General features: G+C 39.4%; 2 protein-coding genes across 3 annotated transcripts in view; one reads left to right on the top strand and one right to left on the bottom strand.

Moving 5' to 3' along the window:
• Positions 1 to 13,213, top strand: part of gpm6bb (glycoprotein M6Bb) — a 30,151-nt gene extending 16,938 nt beyond the window's left edge. Inside the window, exons 2-7 of one of the 2 annotated variants that reach the window (XM_017422697.3) lie at positions 5,808 to 5,994; positions 6,697 to 6,853; positions 7,031 to 7,193; positions 7,621 to 7,694; positions 7,809 to 7,874; positions 11,198 to 13,213. In XM_017422697.3, coding sequence (XP_017278186.1) covers positions 5,808 to 5,994; positions 6,697 to 6,853; positions 7,031 to 7,193; positions 7,621 to 7,694; positions 7,809 to 7,874; positions 11,198 to 11,347 — 797 coding nt within the window. In that variant the 3' untranslated portion in view covers positions 11,348 to 13,213. Of the gene's footprint in view, positions 1 to 5,807; positions 5,995 to 6,696; positions 6,854 to 7,030; positions 7,194 to 7,620; positions 7,695 to 7,808; positions 7,875 to 9,463; positions 10,519 to 11,197 lie in introns of those variants that run through there. The other variant, XM_017422698.3, reaches the window with a different exon arrangement.
• Positions 12,789 to 22,047, bottom strand: ofd1 (OFD1 centriole and centriolar satellite protein). Its single transcript, XM_017422696.3, has 22 exons — positions 21,742 to 22,047; positions 21,449 to 21,652; positions 21,283 to 21,351; positions 21,163 to 21,187; positions 20,980 to 21,087; positions 20,758 to 20,894; positions 20,487 to 20,660; positions 19,423 to 19,529; positions 19,216 to 19,335; positions 18,856 to 18,929; positions 18,664 to 18,755; positions 18,248 to 18,437; positions 17,246 to 17,376; positions 16,957 to 17,068; positions 15,825 to 16,547; positions 15,439 to 15,583; positions 15,257 to 15,348; positions 14,419 to 14,547; positions 14,067 to 14,233; positions 13,817 to 13,969; positions 13,667 to 13,737; positions 12,789 to 13,402 (listed from the first exon to the last, which is right to left on the bottom strand). The coding sequence occupies exons 1-22, from the start codon at positions 21,838 to 21,840 to the stop codon at positions 13,357 to 13,359; spliced, it is 3,168 nt and encodes a 1,055-aa protein (XP_017278185.1). The 5' UTR covers positions 21,841 to 22,047; the 3' UTR covers positions 12,789 to 13,356.
• Between the last annotated feature and the right edge of the window lie 111 nt (positions 22,048 to 22,158).

The following is a 22,158-nucleotide window of genomic DNA, read 5'->3' as shown; positions in this document are numbered from 1 at the left end:
TAATATGATGTTTCTGTTTGGTGCAACTCTTTGCTTGAGAAGGTGTGTCTGTGTTTGTGTCTGCCGTGGACGCCAGGTTAAACAGTTTGCTTCGACAATTTTCAGCTCGTTGGATCACCATCTTATATGCTCGTGGACGGAGATTTCCACTGAAAAAGCTGAGTTTAGTTGTTGTGTCAACAGGTTGTATGTGTTTATGTGATGAAGAGGAGTTAGTAATGAACCTTACGTGTTTCAAAGCATCAAGACCAACTTTTACTTCTGAACACATGACATGAACAGGACAGTTTCTTTTTTTTTTTTTTTACCCAAAAATGAAACACAAAATGTAGCATCTTGGCAACAGCTAAAACTAAAATATTTTTGTCAAACTGAAACCTTTCACATTTGTGTTTAGATCTTTTGTTGCCTTTTCTGTTTTGTTTGTGTGCATTCTTTCAGTTTTGTTAATGTTTCTCTTGTTTTTTTTTTTTGTTTTGTTTTTTTACTTTCTGTTGTGTTTTTGTTTGTCAGTATCATTTTCTGTTTTCTCAACAGTCATATGGTTTCTGATCTTTTATTGTTTGCTATTTGTGTTTTCTGAAATGTTCTCTTTTGAAATTCTTTTTTTATCACTTTTTAAATGATTTTGTTTGTTTTCGTCTTCTGTTTTTTATTTCGTTGATGTGGTTTTGAGTGTTTCCTTGCTACGCAGTTTGTGTTTTTTTTGTGTCTGAATGTGAGCTGCTCCCTTTAGCCTCGATGAGCAAATCCCATCCCGAGCCAGACAGGATCCTCCTGGGGCGTTACGAGGTTGTTATCGTGGCCAGGCAGTGCACAGTGCTGGAGGGGCACGCAGGATGGAGCTCAGTGGTGGGCTCGTCCTGGGCTTCCAGCCTGTGGGCCGGAAGAGCAGAGTCGTGTCTCACTGCTGATCTGAATGGCCCCTGAGAGTCCAGTGTGATGGACAGTCAGGGGCCGCACACACTGGCCCTTTATATCAGGACTTCTTGGACTCGTTCTTTCTGGTTCTTTCACACAATGTCACACACTCACACTTTCACACAACCCCCCCCAACACACACACTTCTTTCGTTGTGATCACAACGTGGTAATTGTGCCGCGAGGTCAGACGTGATGAAGAACAGCTGTAAACTTTTTGTTCCTCTTTCGTTTCTGCGTTCTCCCGTTTCTCCTTTTTTAAACCATGTTCTGTGCCGGGCAGAAGCTGAGCGTGGAGTTCTTGAAGCGGCCGGAGGTTCGACCAAAAGAATTATTAAGGGACAGGAAGCATGTGAAAGTCATCAGAAAGCTCAATGTGATTTTCATTCCTGGAGCTTCACTCAGAGCCAGCAAACAGAATCTGTGCATCATTCGTTCTCCTCATATTCAGCTGGGCATCTTAAAATATGAAAGAGGGAAACAATTTCATTTTTCTATCTATATAACCAAGGTGCAATTAAATGCACTCTTGAATATGTGCAGAACAAGTGAGGGGAAAAGGCTAATTGTTTTTTTTTTCATAAATATTTTAGAAAAACAAAATATTACATAAATATTACAGTTTTTTAGAAGTGTTTTTTTCTTGTTTGCATGGTTGTAGCAACAGCCACAGTTGTTGGCTATTAATTTAGTTATTCATTTGACAAAAAAAAAAAAAAAATATATATATGCATGGTTTCAAAGTGCCTGCTGAAAGCTTAGAGATGGATGCTAAACATCTTTATTACACTATTTCACATGAAGAGTGAAAATGTCTGTGAAAACCATCAAACTGATCAATACACCTTCAGCTTGTTTATAGTCTATTCTAAATAAATTAAGTAGTTTCGAAGCATTAATAGGTTGAGACTTCTGCTTCGACAACAGTTTTTCCCTCTCTGTAGCAACCGTGCATCACAGTTGCGTGATGTGTTTGACTAACTCGGTAAATCAATGGATGCTCACAGCCGCATCGTTCACTTTGTCACATTAGTTGAACTGAAACGACGCTGGCACCGGGACTGACCCACTGACATGATTCAACTGTTACCAACATCAGGAGTGCCAGTCTGCTTAACCTCAATTGAAAAAGGACAAATGATAAAAACGTCACATTGATGCAGTTGAATACTCTTCAAAAATGTACAAATAATATTGAAATTGATGATTATTCTTCATATGTCTTTAAAGGAATGTATTACATCTGCCTTGCATTCCAAAACTTTAAACAAAGTTCTTGTATGATTTGTTTGCACTTACAGTATAGGATAGGGATGACTGTCAGCTACTACCACACCAGATCATAGCTTTCTATTAATTAAATTGACATGGAAACATCTGCTCACTTCAAGGGGGTAAAACATGTTTTACTTGTGTGTATACACCCCCCCCCACACACACACACACACAGTTCTTCACAGTTAAAGTGAGTTAACTACGAGTTAACGTGTTTTACTGGATTGCAGCTTCCTGACAGTACCACGTCCGACAAGAGCAGCTCTTTCTTTAAACATATTATATTTACTTTCTGCTGGGCTCAATATCCTGTGGAGCCCTAGGATCTGCCACCCATTGTCCTTCCCTGATGTGTTTGTCAGGAGAAATGTGGTCTACAGTTCGAGTTAGCAGCTCTGCCTGTGGGCACACTCAGACAGAGATGTGGTCAAGATGTTTCCATGGCAACTTTTATGCACTCACCATGAGGCAGAAATGTGATTTTTATATCCCAGAACTACACAAACAGTCAGGGCGAGGCCTCTGACTTCAAAAGTATTGGCCCACCAGCAGTATATCTGTTTTTATCTGTTTTAATTTCCTTTCTCCTGCCAAAAAGTACAAACAGTAATGAACTTTTAAGACCCTCACCTTATGAAAGAGGCCCAGATTTATGGTTTTTAACAAAGGGAAGCTTAAATTTTCTTCTAATACACTAGTTCATTCTCCAACGATATGAAAGAAAAATGGCTGATTATAGTTTATTAGGAGCTGGGAATGTGGCAGATTTAAAGTTGTCATGTCATGTATGACCTTCTCAATCTCTCAAATCAATTGGGAGGAATTTTTGCCCATTCTTCTTTACAACAGTGCTTCAGCTCTTTGGGGTTTGCAGGCATGACATACACAGCTCTGTTTATGTCCCATCTTTTATCACTTCAATTGGACTGAGGTCTGGACTTTGACAGTTGCGAGACATTTTCTTTTTCAGCTGTTCTTTTGTAGATGTGCTTGGAATTTTACATCCTGTTGCATGTTGCACCAAAGTACTTTGGAATACAGTGTTGTCATGGTTAATCCAGTGAACAACCCCAAATTATCAACCTTCTCCCATCGTGTTTGATAGTTCAAACGAGGTATTGGTGCTTATATGCTGCATTGAGTTTGTGAAGCACCAAATGCCATTCTGAGCATTTATTTGTCTAAAGGGCGTTGTTCCAGAAACCTTTTGGTTTGTTCCGAGGCAGTTTTGCAAAATTAAGCCAAACTACCATGCTCTTTTTAAAGATGAGAAGATTTTTTTCTTGTAACCCTGTCCAACAACCAATACCCGTTCAGTCTTTTCAAAATGTATTAGTGTTTTTCATGCTTTATTTAGTTTGACCCGTAGAGTAGGGGATGAAGCTCCTGCAGATTTCTGTATATTCTTGAAGTGTTGCACAGTCGGACATCTAATACATATTACCAGGACATTTACTCCCAGAAGGATTAATAACTGTTTTAAATGTTTTGCAGTTGTGAATAATTGTTCTCGCTGTGAAATAATGAAGTCCAAATTGTTTGGAAATGGTCTGATGGCCCATCCCAGACTGATAGGCAGCAATAGTTGCTTCTCTAAGATTACTGCTGACATCCTTCCTCTTTGGTATTGTGCCAACCCAAATCTGAACGCTTCAATCAGCAGCAAACTGCCAACCCTTCTGTTTTTATAAATGTGGTCATCCTTCCTGATAATTAGTTTATCAAGTACACTTGATTAGCTAAACTACTACACTTCTTATTTCCTAAAGGGGCATTAAAGAATTACTTTTTCACACAGTGGCTTTGTTTTTGTTAAATAATTAGTGTACTATGCAAAGTGCTATTGCTGGTCTGTGAATGTATTCATCTCATGTTAAAATCTGTCAAAGACTGGATGTTTGTTTTATTGTATTTTGTGTAAATTCTTGACCAGAAACATGGCATTCAAGCCAGACTCTCTACTTGCAGGTTTGAAATTCAAAACCTGTTTGCATCGAGCTTAGAGGTTACAGCCCTTTTGCCAGTGATTTCTATATTTTTCCTGTTTAGAACATACACATATTGCTTATAGCAGCTTTAAAATCTTTAGCTGCAGTGTGACAATGGTATAAACACCCAGTGACCAGGTTGTCTTTCGACTCCGCAGCCTCCTGTCAGACACATGTGGGTCTGATTGGAGGCACAGTGTGGCTCGTTAGCTTGTGCCCACAGACAGGGCATTGTGGCGAATGGCTCCACCTCAGAATACACAACACATTGGATGAGACAAACCCATCTGGGTCACTTCCCTCCCCTCATGGTTAGCTGCCATAGATTTCCATTACAGCTAGGCAGACACCCACTGTTCTGACCTGCTGGACAGCCATTAGTGCCCTTTAAGTGGAGTGATGAATCGTCAAATGAAACATAAAGGCAAAGTGAATTGTAAAACCTCAGGGGGGGACACAGCAAGTGGTTTCCGCCGGTTCTTTGCATTACAGATGTTTGTAGTCACGCTTAATGGCATGTACTTCCTTTACAGACAAAATTTGGGTTGAAGCATTTGTTCCTAATATAGGTGTGGTGAATGACGCTGACGCCAGTTCACCTCATGTTTTTTTTTTTTTCAAAGTAAAACTCTGTTTAAATCAGTATGGCACTGAACTTTTAAACCACTCCTTGTTTTTTTTTATACTTTGCGCCCAAGGAGCCAGACTTTCTTGTAATCTTTTGAGCAAAACTTGACCAATCGTTCTGTAGGTTTTCTGAAGGCCTTTCAAAGTTTTTCTTTGGACCTTGGCTGCTTTTTCACTCAGTTTCTGTCCAGTCCTTGTACCTGAAATGACAGCATGTTGTACAGAGTGTGCTTAAAAAATGAGGAAGGAGAATAAGTGGAGGATACAAATGTTAGATTAAGAAAAAAAAACTATCTACAAAAGATAAACAGTATCTGCAAATCACGACTTTAGGAAACAGAAAAAAAAATCCAGGAAAGACATGACACAGGACCTGAGATTATATATTATATATATATTTTGTTGTTATTTCTTATTTTTGCAAGTTGACACAACGCTAATCTATCCCTTGAGTTAAGGAGCATTTTTTGACCAGATTGATCAGATTTAAGTGGCTTCACAACCAGCCAACACACAAATAAACAAAACAACATTCCTCTGAAAATGATCAGATACTAGACTGTAAATGAGGGGAAAAGAAATCAAAATATATATATATATATATAAAGAAAACTTTAATAGACCTTCAAAGAGGTTGTATAACTAGAAACACTGTCAATAAAAAAACAGTGCAATCTGGATCACCATCAAAATGTAATCAATTGTTGTTGTTTTTTTTTTGTGAGAACGCCATCGTTTCCTGAAAATGTCATCCAAATCTGTTTGTTAGTCTTGCTGTATTCTTGCTAACAGATAGTCAAACAAACACAACCAAAAACAACTTCCTCGGTGGAGGTAAATATAAAACAGGGCCACTTTTAACCATTTCAGGATAGTTTGGTTCCTTGGAAGTGATTGAAACGAAATGAGAAAAGACTCAGGACATTTGCACCGTACTGTATAGTTTTAATATCTATAACAGCTTTTTTTGTTGTTGCTGTTTTCTTTTTCAAACAGGTTGCTTTGAGTGCTGCATCAAATGTTTAGGCGGAGTGCCCTACGCATCACTGGTTGCTACAATCCTCTGCTTCTCCGGCGTTGCCCTGTTCTGTGGATGTGGCCATGTGGCTCTCACTGGTACTGTGACCATCCTGGAAAACCACTTTTCCAAGGTTGCGACGGACCATGCCATGCTCACTGATGTGTAAGTCCTCTCACACACTGCATACGTACTACATGGCTGCATGGAAGGCCTATTATAAGTAAACTTTAAAAAAGAAAGAAAGAAAAGAGTTCATGGCAAACTCTTGAAACTTCTAACAAGATTTATTACCCAATATCCTCATTGGGGAAATGTCCTTCCAGGTATCCGTCACAATAAAGACAAGTCCAAACCTAATACATACAACTCTTTTAAAGCAAGCTATGTTCAGACTATTTTTAGCTGAACATGTCTCCCTCATTCACCTGATCCTTGAGAACATTCCTAATATGGATCTTTTTTACAGCACATCCATTTGTCTGGACAATAAAACGGGAACGACATCAGAGCGGGCTGCACATGTGTTTAATGTTGGTGTGGATTCAAGTGCACTGTTTAATTTAAGCTGTCCACGGAGGTATCTGTCTTTTGGTGGAGGATTTCCAGAGACATGTATCACCTGTTATCTCCACATTTGGGCTTGCATCCATCCATGTCTTTGATGTAATCACAGCCATGCGTTTATGGTTAGCAACCCAAATTACTTGCGTTTGAAGGAGTGCATGGAAAAATAAAACTGCACATGCAGCCATTTTCCACAGCAAGCAGCAGCATGCCATGCTATTACTGCTTTCCAGGTGTTATTTGTTTTTAAATCTATAGTGAAGAACAGTAAAGCCTGACTGTGACATTGCTCTTTAACAGAATACAGCTGATGCAGTATGTCATCTATGGCATCGCTTCATTTTTCTTCCTGTATGGAATCATTCTGCTTGCCGAGGGCTTCTACACAACCAGTGCCGTCAAGGAGCTGCACAGCGAGTTCAAGACCACCATCTGTGGACGCTGCATCAGTGGAATGGTATGTTAACACAACCACACAGATTTTTTTTATTTTTTTTTAACAAGACATGCTTGAAACGGGCTTTATGGGATGTTCTATTGTGTAAAATGCTATTTTGCAATGAAATTGAAAAAAGATGATTTTTATGTTTAATCGATTCTAACGCTGGATCTTTTTTTTTTTTTTTCTACACAGTTTGTGTTCCTCACATACATCCTGGGCGTGGCCTGGCTCGGTGTGTTTGGCTTCTCGGCCGTGCCCGTCTTCCTCTTCTACAACATGTGGTCAACCTGTAATGCCATAAAGATGGACAATGTCACAAACTCAGACTCCATCTGCGTGGATGTCCGTCAGTACGGTGAGAGAGCTGCACTTCGTCAAAGAAAATGCCTTGTTTAAAAAAAAAAGCCTTCTAAGTGTTGAGATTCTACCTGGCCAAGAGTTTATTCTTAGCGTACACACTGTGTCTTCATATTCTCAGTTTGCAGTGTATAGTTTTCATTTTAATCTGAGGTCCCTATGTTTGAACGAAGATAAACTTCCAGACATTTTACATCTCTTTTCACAAGCTGTTTGCTGAGAGATAAGTGTATCTTCAAGTGTGAAATCAGTGGAATGTCCCATTGAATCTTAAAAATGTCAATATTTCGTTTAGACTTTGTAATCTGTGGACGTTATCTCAGCAGACTGTATCTCAGGGTTTGTGTTCATATGTTTTGTCATCACTTACAAGACAAAAGCAACTTCTGAGTGCAAAATAATGCCTTTTAATTGTACTGCTGCAGGCATTATTCCATGGAACGCCACACCAGGAAAGGCCTGTGGATCTATGCTTGGTGACATCTGCAACACCAGTGATGTAAGAGCTTGTTTCTGCTCCTTGCAGATTTATAACCTATCACAATATGGGTGTGCTGCACAGGAATAATTCTTGAAAATGATTAATCTTTACTGTTAATTGTCATTTTTTCAGTTCTACCTGTCTTATCACCTGTACATCGTAGCGTGCGCTGGCGCCGGAGCCACCGTGATCGCTCTGGTAAGATCCCCTCCAGTTTCTTAATCTTTTCTCTTTAGTTCATCTTTGCATGGTTTGTATCAGCAGATCATGTGTCGAGTGCTCCTCTTTTCATTCCTGTATGGTTTATTGTAACCACACTGAAGGTGATTAAACACCGACTTCTTCTCAACTCCATTTGCTGTTTACCATCTGCTTAGATGCATATGGCTCTGTTTGTATTTGGGGATTGCTGGGTTAGTGTGCAAAACGATCTTTATAGTTTTATAATTCAAAACCATAAATCTAAAGGTAGGATATTTGAAACATTTAACAGCATGGGCCAGGATGAGATTCTGAGTAGACATAGACTAATATTGTTTTTTTTCTCTGGCCAATGCCAAGGCCAGTCTTCAGAAATCAGGCCAATGTACAATTATGATTTTATATAATTATTTTTAGCCAATATATATTTTCCATGTAACAAAAATATTAATTGCTTCACAGAAATAAATATGAATATATTAATACTACTTCAGAAATTTTTCATGGTTTATATATACATATATTTTTCTCTGTCCACACTAGTCTTATGAAAACACTGAAATAACCCATGTTATTCTACATCCACATTAACATTAAATACTAAGAAGGAACATGCTTACTTTGGCTAAAGCTTCAGCATATATTGTTACTAGACACAGGACAGAAAGCTGGAAGTAGAAGCCACAAAAAGTGCCCTTTAGTAAGCTAATCTTCCACAAAAATAAAAATCGACAAAGCGACTCCGGTTACTTCCGTTGTCCAAAATTGTAGCCAGAATGTTCGTTCCTTTGGGGTGCTTCCATGTTGTATTTTTGGAGCCAGTCTGCTCATGGAAGATAATAGCTGATGTGTATTATTTATTTAATCAGGAAAATGTCCAGTTGGCTTACATGGAGCGGTGGGACATGTAATTATACTGCATCCAGCCTCTAGGGGGCACTCGTCTTCTGGCTTCCTGTCCCGTCTCTAGGTTATAATATATACAATGATGTGAAATACCTAAACGAAACATAGAGCTTGAGCTGATGTTTATTCTAAATTAAATTATTTTTGAGAACTAATACTTCTCTACTTTTCGTTTTATGTTAAAACGTAACATTGGAAGTCCAACAAGCCATTGTTAGCTAGTTAGCAGGGTTTGCAGCTAAGTAGGCTGTTCATGTCACCAGTAGACACAGTAACTTTGGTGGCTTGTTGCACATATTGGTTTTTTTATGTTTTTAGACATCATCATTTTAAGGAGTGATTGGTGATGATACTGATAGCCAAGCCATGACGACATGTGTTTCTTGCTTAGAACAAAAACCATCCAAACAGATTTAATGACAGGAAACATTCAGATATAGCTGACTGACAAAACCTCACGCTGTCACTGCATTTCGTTAAAAGCGGTATAAACTGCAGGTATGATGGAAAGTTTTAGGGGTTTTGACACCATGCCTATTTTTTCTTTTTAAGCCGTGTTGTATCTTGAAACCAGAATCCAGCCCATGTGTAGTCACTTTACTAACTTGTGGTTTATTGTACCAGTGACAAGGAAGTCAACAGCATGTGCTCTTACCGCCTTCTCTGTTCTCTTCCACCAGCTGATCTACATGATGGCTACCACTTATAACTTTGCTGTTTTGAAGTTTAAGAGTCGGGAAGACTGCTGCACTAAGTTTTAAACTGGTTTATGTGCACAGAGCCACATTTGACTGTGCTGATTAGAGACCTTTGCCACTGACAACAAACAAACTAAAAAACAAACAACAAAAAAAAAATCAAAACAAAACTGAGAATAGAAAAGTTGACATCTCTCCAATAGAATTCACATGTCGTGTAAATAGCTGATTGTATGCTTCTTTTAGCGTTTGCTATCCAGAGATTTTGCCTAAGTATAGTATAACTGTTTTCGGGGTGAGGTGATGCCTAAATGACGGAAGACTTTACAGAGCCGTGCAGAGCTAGAAATTCATGGGGAAGATATTTATATTCATATAGTCAACGCGCAAAGCTGGTTTTGGCCGGCGCAAAAGCATTGTCTGCACGAGCAGTTACGATGAGAAAAACAAAACCAAGTATTTAGCACGCAGCGCCACGCCTTGCATTAGCTTCCCGAGTTCAGTCAGCGCTGAACTGCAAACTTGTGCATGAATTTCTGATAACTTTAGACTGCTTGAAAATCTCTTTATTGGCCTTGATCAAACTCCGCTAAGCTCATACAGATATATACATACAGCAACTGTGACGTTAATCCGTGTGGACATCTAATGATAAAATATTGAAGATGTTCTCAGGTTTAATACTTTGGATTAGCAGTGTCTGTAAGGATGATCACTAGCATTTGTTGTAGATCTGTAAAAAGAATGTTATGTTTCTTTGATTTATGACATTTGGTGCCAATTCATAAATGCAAAACCTTCAGTATTAAGATATCCTCGCAAAATAGTGCCTATTCTAAACTGAACTAAACAACTTTATCCACTGTGGTTATACTGATGAGTATTATATTTTGTTGTGTATTGTAGATTTCAAAGTAACGGCACCTCCCTTCAGTAGTGTAACATGGTAAAGGTTAGGCCAGTACAAGTGGAAAACTTCTGCACGACACGAGGCCTTCAACCTCATTTTAATTTCACATCTTTTATAAAAAGAAAAATAAACACTATTTTAGAGTAGCATAGAGTAAAAGCGGTTTTTTTTTTTTTTCACTGAGGGCTGATGCTTTTAGGATGACAGTTTTATACTTTTTATTTTTTATTTTTTTTCAAAGTCCCATAAAGGAGCAATTGTTCATTTTAACATAAAGCCTGCATGCTTACAGTTTTCAAGTCTTTTTTTTTTTCTTTTTTGATTTGTTAAAGGTTACTTATACTTCATTTTTCATATATTTAATTTTCTTTAAGTTTTACAAGACTGTAGCTTTTACTTTCTATATAAAATAAACAATCTTTGTTTACAAAATTATCCCTTTTTGTGTTGTTTTTTTTTCCTAACGAGCATACGGCGTTATGGAGCAAGTTGACAAAATGCGGCGCTTCACGCTTTGCACTAACCTTCTTTTACAGCTACAGACAGCTCGCATGCTTCACCTCTGGCTTTTTTTTTCCATCACCCACTTTCTTGCTGTGAGAGTTTCCTCTCTGTAGTTCTCTGCGTAATCCTAAAAATGTTTGTAACAATAATGTCTGTTTCAGTAATGCCTTTTGTCACGCGGTTATATTTTTAACTGTATGTTTGTTTACGTCCATGATTTGACTTTAGCTCTGATTTCCCGTAGCTTGCTTTGCATCTCTCTGACATGCTCACCGGCCATCCACCTCACCCTTCTCTTCCAGATCCACTTCCTCATGATTCTCTCAGCAAACTGGGCCTACCTTAAGGACGCCAGTCAAATGCATGCCTACCAAGACATCAAAATGAAGGAAGAGCGGGAGCTGCAGGACATCACCTCACGCTCAAAGGAATGCCTCAATTCCTACACATAAGGATATTACGCACTAAAAATCTCCACACACACACACACACACACATATATACAGGGACATGCATACACTGTGGCCCCTTTGGACCTAGGTGACTCAGCTACAAAAAAAACCTGCCAACTGCGTACACTGTGCAGTACTAATCCGGCTCCTAACAAACTAATGCACGAGTGCTGTTTTCTGCACTAACTTACCAAGAACTGTTTCACCACTGCTACAAACATGCTGACATTTTGTTTTGTCGGGAAACACAGTCCTGATATTCATGCCGTTGTTGTCCTTCCTTCTCCTTCCCCCCTTTTTTCTTCTAGCCAGATTTCTCTGGTGAATGTCGACATGTTGCACTATGCTTATAAAGCTCATAACTGTTTGGTTTACAGCCTGTTTTGCGCCGTCTGTTTCCCCCCCCCTAATCCTCTGCATCCGGGAAAACGGTTTTTTCGGCATTTGATTCCCCCCGTTTAAAAAAAAATATATATACATGACTTAAACACAAGAAGGAAGCCCTTACATCCAATCTTAGTTGGTGCATCCCACTCAACTGAGACACGAATAATGTTAGTAAAATGCATCTAAAACCAAGTCAGAGTTGGGTCTTTATGCTCTACTTACCTAGTCAGTCATACATAAGAATTTAACTGCATAACCTTCTTGGAAAAGCTGTTATTTGAGGGTTTGTTGTTTTGTTGTACAGCTGGTGAAGTTATTCTTAACAATAATGGCCTACATTACCTCTACCTCAGGTGTGCATTAGAGCTTAAGGCAACACAAACCACGTTTTCCTTGTAAAGCAACGTCTTTTGATAATATAGCACACAGACACACACAGTGTTTTAGCTAAGAGCATCTAACAAGCCTCAGAAGCTCCTCTTTTATCACAGCAGTATTGAGCAAAAAACTGTTAGATAATGCCATAAGGATAATTGTTTACTAAATACTGTATGCATTCTACCGGTAATAAAAAGCACAATTCATGACAGATCTATAAACTTTGATTCATTTTTAATTAATTTAGACAATTAAGCGAAAAAGGTCAGTTTGTCAGTGAGGAGACTCAAACATTCCTGTTACAGAAACCAGCTGTTGTAATATCGACACAATAAAGTATAACCATCCCATGTTTATTGCATTTGAAACTATTAGTTGAAAGAAATGTAAATATGTTACAATTGTAGGGTTTTGTCATTGTTAGGACTGAAGCCTCGTACTGATTTTCTAAATTTAATTTGTTTAAAACTCAGTTTTCAAATTGTTAAAATAATTATCTTTGTTTTGTTGGTAGCGGAGTTCATTTGTTGCATGAAGACAACTGTTTTCTATATTGACATCAATAGTAGGCAGCGTTTCTTTTTTTCCCTCTAACTGAATTATTAATTCCTTTTCTTTCTTTTTTTATAGCTGATTAGTTATTGTTTGTAGGCTATTTTAGTTATTTTAAAAGTTGTTTTTTTTGCCTGGTAATATGAGTTTTGTACGAGTGTCAAGGGCTTCCTTGCAAACAAACACACCACCGGTTGTTTAAAAACGGACCTAAAAATGTCAATTTTAGCCAAAGTATGAAGACCAATGCTGTCCAATTTGTTAAATAGTATCTCTGTGAACCTGTGGTTAGAATCTCTCATTGTTGAATGTAAAATGGGCATGAAGTGGCAGAACAGAAAAATGGAAATGGGGGAAAAAAAAAAAATTGTTTTGAATGAACCAAAAAGGAAGAAAAAGTTGTCCACCAATCACCAGGAAGACGTCAATCAGCCAACAAGAACCATGTCTGACTGGAAACACCTTTTTTATGACTCAACTCGATTGTCCTGATGACTTTTGTTTTGTTTTTCTTTCCTTTTATAAATAAAAATGCAGCAAAAGCTTGTACTTCTTGTGATGAGTGTTTATTCCTTTACAGCTGGTAAAAATTCATTTGATTTGTACAACCAATAAGTTAAAAATACACAATAAAAAATAAAACCTTAAAACTTTACGAGTAGATTTCTGCTCATATCTCCGGGATGATCGTCTCACCAGAAATCCTCTTCGTCCTCTTTGAGCGAAAACGCTGCAATGCTAAAAATAAATAAATAAAGTTAACGAATGAAATCCTCAAGAAAAAGAACCCCCCCAAAACCCAAAAATAGAATGGCATTTTTAAATTAACTAAAAACCACAAAAGCAATTAAATCCCAATCAGGTGCATTGGGAAAGGATTACGTAGCTTTTGTTAACTTTCCTTAAGTAACAGCACAGCTTTGAAATGGGAGACAAACTGTTTTATTTATAAAGTAGTAATAGGTTTATTAGATAAGGCTGTCTTATTGAAAGTTTTATCACCTTTCTTCTTTCTCCTCAGATAAACTCTTGTCCTCAGGGCTCATTCTTCCTGCTTCCTGTCTTACAGGATTCTTAAAAACAAACAAAAAAGCCAAACATTCAGGTAAAAGTTTCTTATAGAAGCTTCTGGCAAATATGGGCCCAACTCACATGCTGATGCTGCTTCTCTCTTGCTTCGAGGACCATCTTCATGTATTTCTCCAGTGGATTGTCATCTTTTGACTCTTCCTTCTGCTCCTCATCCTCTCCTTTCCCAACCTCGGTTTCTTCTTCCTGTTCTGGTTGCTCCGTCTGTTGCAACAGCTGATTAGACAGAGTGAGGATTTATTTTAGGTTAACTTAATATGCAAAGTTCAGAAAGAGGATTTGTTTAAGGAGAACGGAGTACGGCAGTGGTCACCATCTCTTCCTCTAATCGTTCCAGTTCTTGCCGCTCTTGCTCCTTGGCTTCTTCCAGCTCCCTCTGCCTTCGCTCTTGTCTTTCCTTCCGTTCTTTTTCCCACTTTTGCTCCTCGTCCTCTCTCTCCTCTACCACCCTGGCAGAGCTACCTGAAGCCTTTGGACCCTCTGGAGACATATGGAGTGACATGAGCTGGCTCCTATTTTACTTTAAACACACGACATATGCCAAACATGGCCACAAAATAAGTTAAATATGACAGCCTGGCACAGTGAGAATGAGGCCAATCAGCGCTCGTCATCTGGGGCCAACCCGAGCTCACGGGTCATTACTGGTAGGACTAACCACTCACCCGCCTGATTGCGCAGATCTACCGGGTCTTCTGGGAGGTCTCGAGGGCGGGGGCTGGGGGTGGCCTCGGGGGCCTCCTCAGAGAGAGGGACAGCAGTGTCCAGGAGAAGCTCTGGAATGTGGCCGGGCTCTGAAGGGAGACGCACACAAAGAGAGCTTTTATGCTCCACCATAAAGCAGCAGAGCCAGAGGAGCGGCGCAGAATACATAATCAGCTGTCCTTCATCTTCGCTATTGTGCAAGGCCACTGAAGGGACGTGCTGGAGGCCAGTCACTCAAATATTTAAAAAAAAAAAGAAAAGTCTTCGGCACTGAACATGGCTTATTACATTAACAATTATTAATAAAACAACAAATTATCAACTGTTAAATTGTGCTGGAACAAAACTAACTTTTTAGCACTTCTGCACCACTAACTTCATGTGTGACAGTCATAAGCTATAAATGCACCTGCCTGATAGGATGCAGAGCAAGGTTTTCTAGCTTAATCTCCGCTTGAAATTTCCGTTTAGAATCAAGAAATCGAAATGATAAAAAGCAAAATGACTTTAAGAATCGAAAACAGAAGTCCAGTTGCCTTTGGAGTCACGTCGTCAGGTTGACGTGTTTTCAAGATGACAGAATTTACACCTGCATGCTCCTGTTTGAAACTCTGAGGGAAGTTAGGACATCTGTGTCCCATAGAGACAGTCCAGCATCATACGACGGATCTATAAAAGGAATGCACTCAAAAACAAAACTCCATCGCATTACTTCCACACGAGGAGCAATTACTGCCTCTCATCGGTCAACAACAGAGGGCTGGACACTGACATGTGCGTGTTGCTGCCTCAGGATACCTGATAATTTTCCTGTGAGATCTTCAAGGCTGATCTTCTCAGGCTGTGGGGAGGACTCTGAGCTGGAGAACACGGGCTGTAATTTGGATGGGCTGGAAGGAACATGACAGCGTCAGCATTCAGCGACGATAAACGTATAATAAATGTTGCGCCGTCCTCGCCAAAGTCGTGCCAGACGGTACCTGGACTGCTCTCGTGCTGTGCTCTTGAGCTGAGGGCTCTGAGGTGGACTGAGCTCAGGAGAAAAGTCACCGGGGGCCACCGCCTCGCTGAGGGGGGCATGAGAGAGCCGTCTGTCAGGCAGCGGCTGAGGAAACACAGCTGCCTCTAAATCAGGGAATATAAAAAAAACAATGCTGAGAGAGAGAGATAAAGAGCCCAGAAATGACATGTAGAGATTCAAACAGATGAACTATAATGATTTAAATGCTAATTTTTAGTTTTGAGACTTAAATACAGTGAACAGTATATTAGCACTGACAACTTCAAACAATTTTGTTTGCCATTTTTCTGACAGGTAAATAAAATAAAATAAGTCTTTTCTTTTTAAAGTGTTTTGAAAAGATACCTTCTGCACTTTCCTCCTGATATTTCCTCCTGGAAGTGGACGGTGATGTGCAGGAAAGTTGTTTGGACGAGACAGAACTTTCATTCTGAGTTTCTTCATCTCTTGGAGATGGAGATTCAGTCCCCAAATGGTGACCATAATCAGTAAAAACTGTTGCCCGGGGCTGCTTGTGGTCTTCTGAAACACTAACTCCCCGCTGTGCAGACAGGAAGGGGATTTGGGCATCATGAGACACCAAGGTGGGGGACTGGACACGTTGAGGAGAAAGTGGTTTGAGTGAAATCTTCTGTTTGTGTGTTGAACGGACGTGACGACGCTGAGAGTCTTGTTTTCTACGAGGAAAGCTGGGTGAATGTGAGAGATATGCTTGTTGAGGCGAAAGGGCTTTTGGTGGAAGCATGTGTGAGACGGTGGCGTACACTGCCCTCTGCTGGTAGCTCCTGTAAGCTTCCTCCAAGACCTCTGCCTCCTCCTGCAGCTCCTGGATCCGAGCCTTGGCTTGGGCCACGAGCTCCATGTCAGAGTCGAGGGGATCGCTCCAGGCGGGCTTGTGTCCTCTCGAGGGCCCACCTGCTTCACAAACATCATCGTAACCCAGCCGCGCCCTCAGCAGAGCTCCGTCCATGTAAATGTCAGGAGGAACCAGCCTGTCGGTGCCGAGCTCAAGCACGGAGCGGTCGACAAGAGAGGGCTTGGGGTTACGCAGCACTTCGTTTTCGAGAGCTGCCATCATTGATTGAATCACACAGAGGAAAGAGGAAAAAAACAAACAGAAGGGGTGATGAACTCTAATACAGAAGAACAACCACCACGAAAGATCAGAGGAAAAAGGAAGTTCAGCTATTGCCTATAAAAACATGCACATTTCATCTAAAAAACAAGGAAAATGTGTCTCTTTCCTGTTTTTTTAAAAAATTAAATTAGTTCCTATATTAGTAAAAAACAAGACTACAGGAGAATATTTGACAAATGCCAAATATTTTAACCCATAAAAAAATAAGAAAGGTTCATTGTACAAAAAGCTGAAGAGTTAACAACACACATATTGTTAACATGCGTAACTAAAACTACCATCCTTAGAAGTGACTAACCACACTAAGACATGTTAAACATGGTTCCCATCACGTGGTACCTTGGTGTGTTTGGCGAAGCTGCATCTTGATGTCCTCAACATGTTTAGTCATCCACTGTGACTTCTCCTCACACTCTAAAAGCTGAGCCTTAAACTGAGCACACCGCTCCACCTGCAGGAGCAGACGACAGCATCTTAAAGCAGTCTGTTATCTGCACTCAGTGTCTTTGAGAACTTTCGATCTGAATGAGTCACCAGACTTGAAGACACTTAATCCCGCAAAGATGCGTAAAAAAAAATCAAACGGCATAGTTTCCCACAGTTAAACATCTGGTGTGAAGGGGCTGACCTCAGCGTGGAGCTGCGTCTGCAGCACCTGTTTCTGGTTGTTAAACTCTTCCTCGTCCACTCGCCGTGTGTTCTGCAGCCTCTGAAGCTCCGTCTGCAAGGCCAGCTGTTCTTTGGACGGCTTGAGCAATTCTAAAAAAGGAGGAGAAGAGGTCAGCGAAGTCAGACTATCAAACTACATACCCAGCACTCTATTTTGATTTAGGATGGAAAAGTAATATCACTCAGGCTAGGAGTAACATTTGATTCTTTGACATTCAAGTCAATTGTATTGTTATCTATCTATGTTTTTTACCTCAAAACAATCTTAAAAATAAGATTTAACTGCTGGCTCAAAACAACAACAACAACAACAAGAGTTGTGTATGCTTTTGTCTACTCTCTCTCTGTTTACTTCTTGACCTGCTTTGATGCTCCAGACGACAGATTTCCCTGCCAACCAGCCACAGGTCGCAGTTTGTGACAAAAACAGATATGACTTTCTCCATAAAAGGCATTTATTAAACTGTGGAGTTCTACAGCCTACTTCATCTCTATTAACCTTCAAACCCGACTTTAAATTTAAGTGAAAGCCGTTTTTCTTCAAACACGTTAATAGATGTAGTAAAGCTCCACCTGACAGACCACACCCCATCTCTTCTTCTGAGGCTTTGTTAAGAAAAGTGCTCAAAAAACGGGTACATTTTGTTGACTATAGGTAAAGGGTGCCTTCTGCCTCTGCTCACTCCACTCGTCTTCACTCACTGAATGTCGGAAAAGCTCTGATCGCAGCACAGAAGCCACGCGTTTGTAGGCGAGACACAGTCAGAAAAACTCAACCAGAGGCGGTGAGACAGCCTGGGATGAATGCTTCTCAGTCTAATGAACTCCTGATTGGATTCAGACTCTGAAAGTCTGAAAACAACTTAAGGAAAGCGACTTCTCAGCTGCACACTTTTTCATGTTTTATGAATTAAATTGTCCAATTTTTACCACTACTACTGATATAAAGTGTTTGGGGTACCTGCACGGAGCTGCCGGTTCTCCTCATGCGTCTCCTCCAGCTGTGTCTTCAGCAGCTGCAGCTGTCCCTGCAGCTCCACTTTGCCTCTCTTCAAGCTAAGATAGTCGCCTGTGCTCTCAAGTCTTTCCGTTAGTAGTTCCTTCTGTTGAGTCAGCAGGAAAATCTGTTTCTGGGCCGTTTCTAGCTCACCCTGGGACAGAAAAAAGCAAGACCAAATTAAAAATAAAATAATGAGACATGAAGAACAGAAGGCAAATAAAAGCTAAGAATCACCCTGTAGCATCAAGTCCAAGTAATGTAGAATCACAAAAAAAAAGGTTAAACATTCTGTCTGGAAATCAAAGTTACAGCAGTATCAGTCACTTTCTTTTGCCCGTTTAACAACGCTGGTAAATAACAGGTTGGGATTTATTTACCTGCAGCCGTTTCAGCTCAGAACACGCTCTGTTGTGCTCTTCTAATCTGGCGTCAATCGCAGCCGACTCCTTTTGGATTCGAGCCGTTTCCACTGAAGAACAAAACAACGTGAAGGGAAAGGAAAGTGTGAAGAGAAGCAAATACATAAAAAAAAAAAAAAAAAAATCTCTCAGAACAACTGAAATACTTGCCTTTGTTTCTGTTCTCGCTCTCTGTGAGGTTCTCTGTTCTTTTTACGAAATCTTCCTTCAACTCCAGCTGGTACCTGACACAAAAACAACAGTATAGATCCATTCAAGATTAGTTAAATTAATGCATTATTTGGTCAATTAAACTGTATGAATGATACTAACAGCACCAAAACAATTCCAGCATAAATTTCTAAAGTTTGCTGATAAGGATTATGATGACTGATGATCTTAACTCAACACAGAAGTGACAATAAAAAAAAATGATAAACTGAACCTAATAATTACATTTATTTATGAGGAAATGAGCTGAAACAAAACTTAAAAAGGTAAACATTCTGTGTCCAACATAAGAAAAACCACCTAGAAAGTTCATTCTTCAGCTTTTGGTCATATGTGTCCTCCAACGTCTTCACAGCCAGTTCTCTCCTTCTCAGCAGCTCGTCGGAAGTCTTGACCTTCTCTGCGTGGATTTGACAGGTTCTGTCATCGAATGAACACACAGACATTCAGTATGAACCAGTGAGGGGAAAAACAAAACAAAAAAAGATTTATCAAAAGGTTTCTCACTGATCAAAAGCCTCCATTCTCAGCCGCAGCTCATTGTCTCTGTGACGCAGGGATTCGATCTCTTTCAGCACCAGCTGTCTCTGAATGTAGATATTTTTTTCTTCAATCTAGGACAAATAAAAACAAACAGCATAATTATAACTTGTTACAATCATGGCACAAAATAAGCCTCTTTGTTGAGGTTTTACATATTAGTACATATATAATTTAAAGGGGAAAAAAAATCATCTGCTGCCCTTAAAGTCTTAAATTTGTTAAACATGAATTCAGTTTTGGAAGTCCTCAGCAATCCATCATTCTTCTTTTTTTTAAACATTCTTTAATCATTGTGTTTGTTTTAGATTTTACATGTAAAGATATGGAAATAATCAGAAGGTTTGAAGGTTCTGAAACATTTAAAAACCCAGAAAGTTTTGACATGGAAACTGAATTTTACAATCATTTCAGATATGGTGAAAGTTTAGATGAGTAACTGGGCTGTTTTAGTCATTGTGATTTATCCATAAAAATCTTGTTCAAGAAGATAAACCTGCAGTGATTTTACCTTTTAAAGCATGGCTGTGCTGCCCTATTTTTATATGCAACACTGTTTAACGTATTTGTTTTAGGTAAAATAAATAGAAAGAAACATAATGAAGGGAGTAATTCACAGGACTTCCAAAATGATTTGTAGAAACAGGAACCATTGTGTTTAAAGCAGGACCAGGGCAATAAAACTGACCACGTCATCATTATCCAAAGATCAATACATTCTGATTTGCCTGCTGAGAAACAGAAGAGGAATCACCACAAAGAATTTGCTAAGTAAGGAAAGCAGGACTCCATTAAAAAAAAAAAGGTTTGATCAACACAAAGCTGGTTCCAGGAGAAAAGTAGCTTTCCTAATCATCTTCAGTCCTCCTACATCAGCAGGTTATCTTCAGTGATAAAATATTTGCATTCAGTGAAAAATAAATATAAAATCAAAGCTTTTTTAGAAGGGGACTTCAATATCTGGACTTGACAGAGTACTACTGTATCCTGCGAGACAGCTACAGAAAAACTAAACATCAGCAAAGCTTTACCTCTTGCTGTTTTTGCAATCTATCTATGGCGTTTTTCTCCCGCTCCATCAGCGCCTTCGCCCTCATTTCATAAGTCCTCTCCTGGTCTTGCTTCAGCTGATCAAACTCCTTATGACACTTTGCCTTTTCTTCCGCCCTCACTTTAGCGATTTCAACTTCTTTAAAATGTTGCAGCTTAAGAAAAAAAAGGTAAAATGTTGAAGCACATATCGATATGAAACCAAACAAAAGCCTGATTATCAAACCGTGTTAGATGTTTGTGTGCGCATACCTTTGTGTTCATTTCTGCTTCCATCTGGGCTTCAGCCTCTTTTCGATATGCATCCAGTTTTCTTTGGAAAGAAAACACTTTGTCCTCACTGGAACTGAGGCCCTGATACTCCTTATCGATCATTTTCATCTTCTCGACTGTGAATGGAAGGAAAACGAGGATGCTTTTATTAAAATCATGCCAAATGTAACTTGAAACCAAAATGGTAACAGATTTTCATACCAAGAGATTCTCCATAACTTGATAAGCTGGCTGTCTGGGTTTCCACATCATGACGGAGGCTGTGAGCAGAACTGTTCATCAGCTGTGTCAGAAGGCTGAATAGAAACCCTGAAAACAGTCAAAATATTAGGAACATAACTTGGAAATAGGAGGAGTTTATTAGAAGAGGTCTATTGGGCATACCTTTATCATTGTTTTCTTTGTTTACCTGGAGAAGACAATAGTTCTTATCACAAAGTACATTTATGCTTAGTTTAGAGAGCATTTTATTTGTAGTTCAGAATAGATCAGATTTTTACTCACCGTGAACGAGGAAAGGGGTGATGCAGGACTAATTTTAAGGAGTTGGAGGAGGTCCTCCTTCTTTAAAATCTGCTCAGATAAAACAGAAACCAACATCATTATCTGCAGCTACGATCCGTACACTTTAAGTCACAGATATAAAAGATACAGAAGCATTCATACACACCTGGCTCTTACTGAGGCCACTTTCAGGGCAGAATACAGAAAGAGTGTACTCATAGCCTGATGTGTGGAGATGATCCGCCACTATGCTGTTACAGGCTGACAGTAAAACAGGTTCTGCTTTCACAGTCACTGCTGTGGGAACTGGATCTTGTCCTGTCAAAGGTGGATACTTTAACTCCTGGATGAGCTGATTTCGCAGCTGTGCCTGAAGCAGATTCAAAGGAAGAAAAAGAAGGATGGATTTAGTTAAAAATAAGAGTTATTACAGAGCTAAACAATGGTGTTGCGACTTACTTTGAGAGCATCGAGCACTCCTTTGTTTTTAAAAGTCTGATAGAGCCTCTTCCTCAGCTCTTCTGTGGATAAACCATCCTCCCTGGACGATGTGGACATGATAGCTGCAGATCCTGACAAATAACACGGCACGTTAACGAACAAACCCCCTCATTATTAATAACTTTTATAATGTTACTAACTGTTATCAGACTTTCATTCTTCTATCTTAAAAACTAAAGAGGTAAAAAAAAAATCTAACGTCTGCTCTTTAGCTCTTTGACAACCAGAAAGCGTCTCTTTTAAAGAGGCGTCCCAAAACATTTAAATTTGTCAACGGACAGGCGCACAATTATGACGTAACGACAACAACAAAACAGCCAATACGTTTTTATCATTTAATTTTATGATAGTTAGTTAAAAGTTAATTTTATTAAT

Source organism: Kryptolebias marmoratus, linkage group LG6, assembly GCF_001649575.2.
Source record: "Kryptolebias marmoratus isolate JLee-2015 linkage group LG6, ASM164957v2, whole genome shotgun sequence".
Taxonomy (NCBI): domain Eukaryota; kingdom Metazoa; phylum Chordata; class Actinopteri; order Cyprinodontiformes; family Rivulidae; genus Kryptolebias; species Kryptolebias marmoratus.
This window is presented reverse-complemented; position numbering and strand designations above follow the sequence as displayed.

Excerpts from the sequence above, each read along its gene's own strand:
- ofd1 (XM_017422696.3), bottom strand. The coding sequence starts at position 21,840 with ATGTCCACATCGTCCAGGGAGGATGGTTTATCCACAGAAGAGCTGAGG. Across the intron at positions 16,548-16,956 it reads GCTTCGCCAAACACACCAAG|CTCTCGAAAACGAAGTGCTG; the intron begins GTACCACGTGAT and ends CAATGATGGCAG. Across the intron at positions 13,970-14,066 it reads AACGATTAGAGGAAGAGATG|CTGTTGCAACAGACGGAGCA; the intron begins GTGACCACTGCC and ends CTGTCTAATCAG.